The sequence below is a fragment of the Cladophialophora immunda genome (assembly GCF_000835495.1).
Source record: "Cladophialophora immunda strain CBS 83496 unplaced genomic scaffold supercont1.4, whole genome shotgun sequence".
NCBI lineage: Eukaryota > Fungi > Ascomycota > Eurotiomycetes > Chaetothyriales > Herpotrichiellaceae > Cladophialophora > Cladophialophora immunda.
The window spans coordinates 5168868-5173206 of NW_015622544.1; the positions used below are offsets into that span (position 1 = coordinate 5168868).

Consider the following 4339-nt stretch of genomic DNA (forward strand, 5'->3'; position numbering starts at 1 on the left):
TACGGGCCTCCTTGTGCGTTAACATCGGCACCCTTGTCGAGGAGTATCTGCACTGTCTTCTCGTGGCCACCCTGTGATGCCGCCTGTAGTGCGTTACCATACGGGCCTCCTTGTGCGTTGACATCGGCACCCTTGTCGAGTAGTGTCTTCACCGTCTCTTGAGAGCCATAATAGGATGATATCTGTAAGACAGACCCATATTTTCCACAAGATGTGTTAATAGCGTTTGATATGCTAAGTAACACTGCAAGCAAGTGTGAGTATTTCTGCTCCGCAACGAAGTATATCAAAGTCACATTAGGCTTGACCTTCCTAGACTTGTACCGCTCGAGGGCGTTCCACCAGTGTCTATGCGAGTCCACCCAGAGACCGTTCGCATCAATTTGACTTTTCAGAAAATCCTGCTGAGAAACATCGTTCTTCTGCGCTTGTTCAGCGTGCTCCAGAAGATGTGCAATCGCATAGTCGAGAAAGGGCAGTTTCTCACGCATAGCAGATCTGAAGATGTCCAGGGAGGCATTAGTCTTGTGACTGGCCTCACAGTAATGTTCGTATTCCTTCGGCATGTCATTCATCGAAATACAGCGGAGACATGCAATCCGCAGAACTTGATGGCTGATTCCCGCAACATTCGCGGCAAGACCTTGGGAAATTGATGCCAAGCCATTCTCTTTCAATAGGAATTCGCGAACGGTCTCATGTATGAATTGGACTGTCGCTGCTTGTGATGGGCCGACTTCGACAACTTCAACAAGACCGCGTGAATGGTTGAGGATCAATTTGGTGAGACGCTTGGGATCAGGGATAGAGATGTCCATAGGGGAGGGACTTTGCTGGTCATCTAGCGGCTCAGAGTATTGCATTGCAACAATCAATTCTGCCGGTTGAAGTGGACGCACGCTAAAAAGCATCCACTGGAAGAGAAGTACGCTTTTTCCGATCTCGTGGCCGCTTTTCTTCAAGATCTTTCGAAATAGGTCTTTGAGATCTGCTGGAATCGATCTAAGCTGAGTCTTCATGTCTGATAAAGGTACTCCGCGCTCGTCGAGTTTGTTCATTATCTTCACGACAAGGACGACCCAAAGAAAGATGCGTGCCGATTTTTCCAGTATCTCGGCTCGAAGCTCGTCCTTTTCATGACCATCATGGCATGTTAATTCTTTGGTGATGAAATAATCGATATCCTGGTCATGCTCAAGTTGATCTTCGACGACCAACGACAGTCCTGTAGTGATGTTGATGTGGGGATAGTGACGACTTGAAAGGCAGATGCGGAGTTTGCAAGAGCTGTCGGAGGCTGATGCGCGGTCGGACAGGTGTACCAAAAAGTGGATCATATCTCGAACATCATCCTCGTACTCCGCCTCGTCGAGCGCGTCAATCAGCAGGCACAGTCCGAATGACTCGTTCGACTCAACAGCATCCATCAGAAATTCTTGTAATTCTTCCACGGTCCATTCCTCCCCTAGTGGGCCTGGGTCTTTGAAAGCGAACTTTTCCGCAAATAAAGTGCCGAGCTTTGGATACGACGAGAGAAGGTGATACACGACTGTGCGGTACAGACCCAAGCTTGACTTCTCAAGAAAAGCAGAAGCTCGGGCGTTGAAGAAGTAAGGAACCACGGTTTGCCGGCCATGATCTTTGCTCTTTCGCTTACGAGCCCATTCGAAAAGAACCTTCATGAGCGTCGACTTACCGCAACCAGGTTTGCCCTTAATCCACAGGAAGCCACTGTGTTGAGCCGAGCAGCCACTCTCATACCATGTCTGGAAATGCGGATGGCGGAAGAGCCACTGGCAGGTTGACAACAGCGGTTTCCTGACGTTATCGACACGAAAATTGATTCGCTCGAACAGGAGGGATTTGAGGAGGGCATTGTACTTGTCTTCGCTAATTATCAAGGTGTCGTGTCGCGCATCCTGGTGTGACTGCTGAATGTGGCTACTCGCGCTTCCCATATGCGATATAGTAGTGCTGCCAGACGGAAAACTGTCTCCCGAGCCAAAGGTATTCGTATTGCACGAAGTCCTGGCCCGTTTTGCAGGCCTTGGCACGCTCGATCGGCGTGCTTGTGCTAACTGATCGAAGTCGGACGGGCGCTTAGGGAGGTTAGTAATACCATTGAGCGGTGCTGGGCTCTGGCACAATCTTGGTGACCTGACCTCGCCAGCAGCACCAAGGCGGGCAGCGACATTACTGCCAAACTTTTTGTTGATTTTTCCCCGTAGTCGGCAGAACGCGTTGTCGCCCTCGCCATAGTTAAGCGTCATAAAGACATTGAAAATCCCGAGTAGACAATATGCTCCGTCCTCTTTTTTTTTGGTCTCGCGCCTTTCCGTCCAACGTAATTTTTCGTCAATTGGAAATTGGGCGAGAGGTGTACCACACAAAGCAGCGAGAGGAATGGTTGTGACCTCGTGGATTGACTGTGCCAGCGTCTGCTTCGTACCCAAGAATTTCCCTTCCTCCGAGAAGAATTCGACGTTGTCAGGAGCCAGAAGCTCTTGCAGCGTCCAGCCTCGTGTAAACCATCGACTCCTCCGGAAGTTGGGTTCCCATGTGCTTTGCCCACTGTCAGTATTGCCATTCTCTTCGGCTCTTACACCAGAGAGATAGACATAGCACTTTTGCGCATCCCGATACCAGCCAAACATCATTGTAATGGCTTGGGACAGTTCATTTTGATTGTTTTTATTAATACAACATGTGTCCACCCAGAAGTGTTCCAGCTTGTCTTTTTTAGCTTGTTCGCCGCAGAACCCAATCTTCGCGCTGCCCGCCTTGTTCTTCCACGATTCGCTTTTGAGGTCGTCGAAAGCGACCTCATCTTTGTCGTCTCCCCAGGTATGGGAGAGAATGGCATAGGCAGGGACGTTGTCGTGAAGGTCGTCGGTCAGGCGGAGCGCGCCGTGGTCGTCGAAATACAACAGGCGCATCGTGCGGCATTCGCTCTTGCGCAGTCAATGAAGGCCCATCAACTAGCTTAGGGAGGTCCAGCAGTTGTCGTTCAAGGAGGCTCGGTTAATTGAAATAACCCTGGGGGAAGTGTCTGTCTCTCTCGAATCGAGCAGAAAGCTGGGATAGTGGTCAGTTTTCCCTTGAGGACACTCTCGCGTCGTTGTTCAATAAAGGGTGGGCGTGGTGACACCGGTCAGCAATACGTCAGGCAGATGGCCGCCCATGAATGCGTCTGTGGAAGGCATCGTGAAGGGTGTCCGATCAGGCTGAGGGTGTATATCCAGACATCGCCCCTGGTCTGGATGAGGCCGCAGGCACTTCGTCAGCGAGTCGCAGGCGAAATGACATGGACGCCGAGACCAACACCGCCTCAGGCATTGTGGCGCGGGGCGATAGATAACTCAGATCACTACGGTCGAGCAGTGGACCATTTTCCAAAACCGAGGAGAAGAACACAGTTCATGGTCTCAGAATGCTGTCTAGCAGGGCGCAATACAGTCCGACTCCGTTTCAGCGTTCCTACCAAGCGACCCTGGCTAGTTCGCGGATCGTAGCCGCGGGTCCACTTTCGCGCTGAGCGAGCTCTACGAGGTCGGCGCCGCAGCGCTGTATGCGCGAACAACGCAGCTCGACCGCATGGGACGTGTGCCGGGGGAGAGAGAAGAAGTATGGCCGTCTGCAATGGCGATTCAGCTATGCAAAATTGACCGTGTCGCTCCAGCCGAGAGGCCGGGATGACGGTGTGCCAAAAGCCGGCAGCAATTCTGGGCGCGTAATGGCCTCCAGCGGTGGTAATTTTGGATGGAATTCAGGTCAACGGGTAACTGATGTCTCTACGATCAGACCAACTCCTTTCATGAGCGAGATTTGCGGTGTTGATAGAAGGAGTGGTATGCAAAGTCAAAACGGGTCCGCACCCAGGGCATTCCATTGTGTAGGGATAGACGTTATACAGAATAAGAGTTGTATTTTGTTCTGGGATTATGGTTTCGCTACAGTGTCCAGGATGGCATACAAGTAAAGTCACAATCCCAGTATCTAGATTGCGGGAAAGAAATTAGTTACGGTCAGACTACCGTCAATTTCGAATCGCGGGTTTTCGAAGGACCCTGCTCGCTTGATTTAGGCTTAATTTAGTTGCAGTGGGGCAGTGGTTCTTGAAGTAAATCGCTGTCAGACAACTAATTTTGTCCAGAGGGCTTCTTGGCACGTTGGGATGCACGTTACTCCGTCCACACTTGATTTGCATACCACTCACCCACGTGACATTGACTTAGATACCAAAGTCGGCAGCTCGTAAGGCTGACTCGATGGTAGGCCACCCAACGGTAATCAGTGGTAGGCCGCTCCATGGTAGGCCACTCTATGGTTCTTTTTAGAC

The 4339-nt window shown here is 51.0% G+C and overlaps 1 protein-coding gene across 1 annotated transcript in view; it reads right to left on the reverse strand.

Moving 5' to 3' along the window:
* PV07_08106 (uncharacterized protein) overlaps positions 1-3416 on the reverse strand; it is a 4325-nt gene extending 909 nt beyond the window's left edge. Inside the window, exon 1 of the mRNA XM_016395237.1 lies at positions 24-3416. Coding sequence (XP_016248656.1) covers positions 24-2936 — 2913 coding nt within the window. The 5' untranslated portion in view covers positions 2937-3416. The remainder of the gene's footprint in view (positions 1-23) is intronic.
* Positions 3417-4339: the final 923 nt, after the last annotated feature.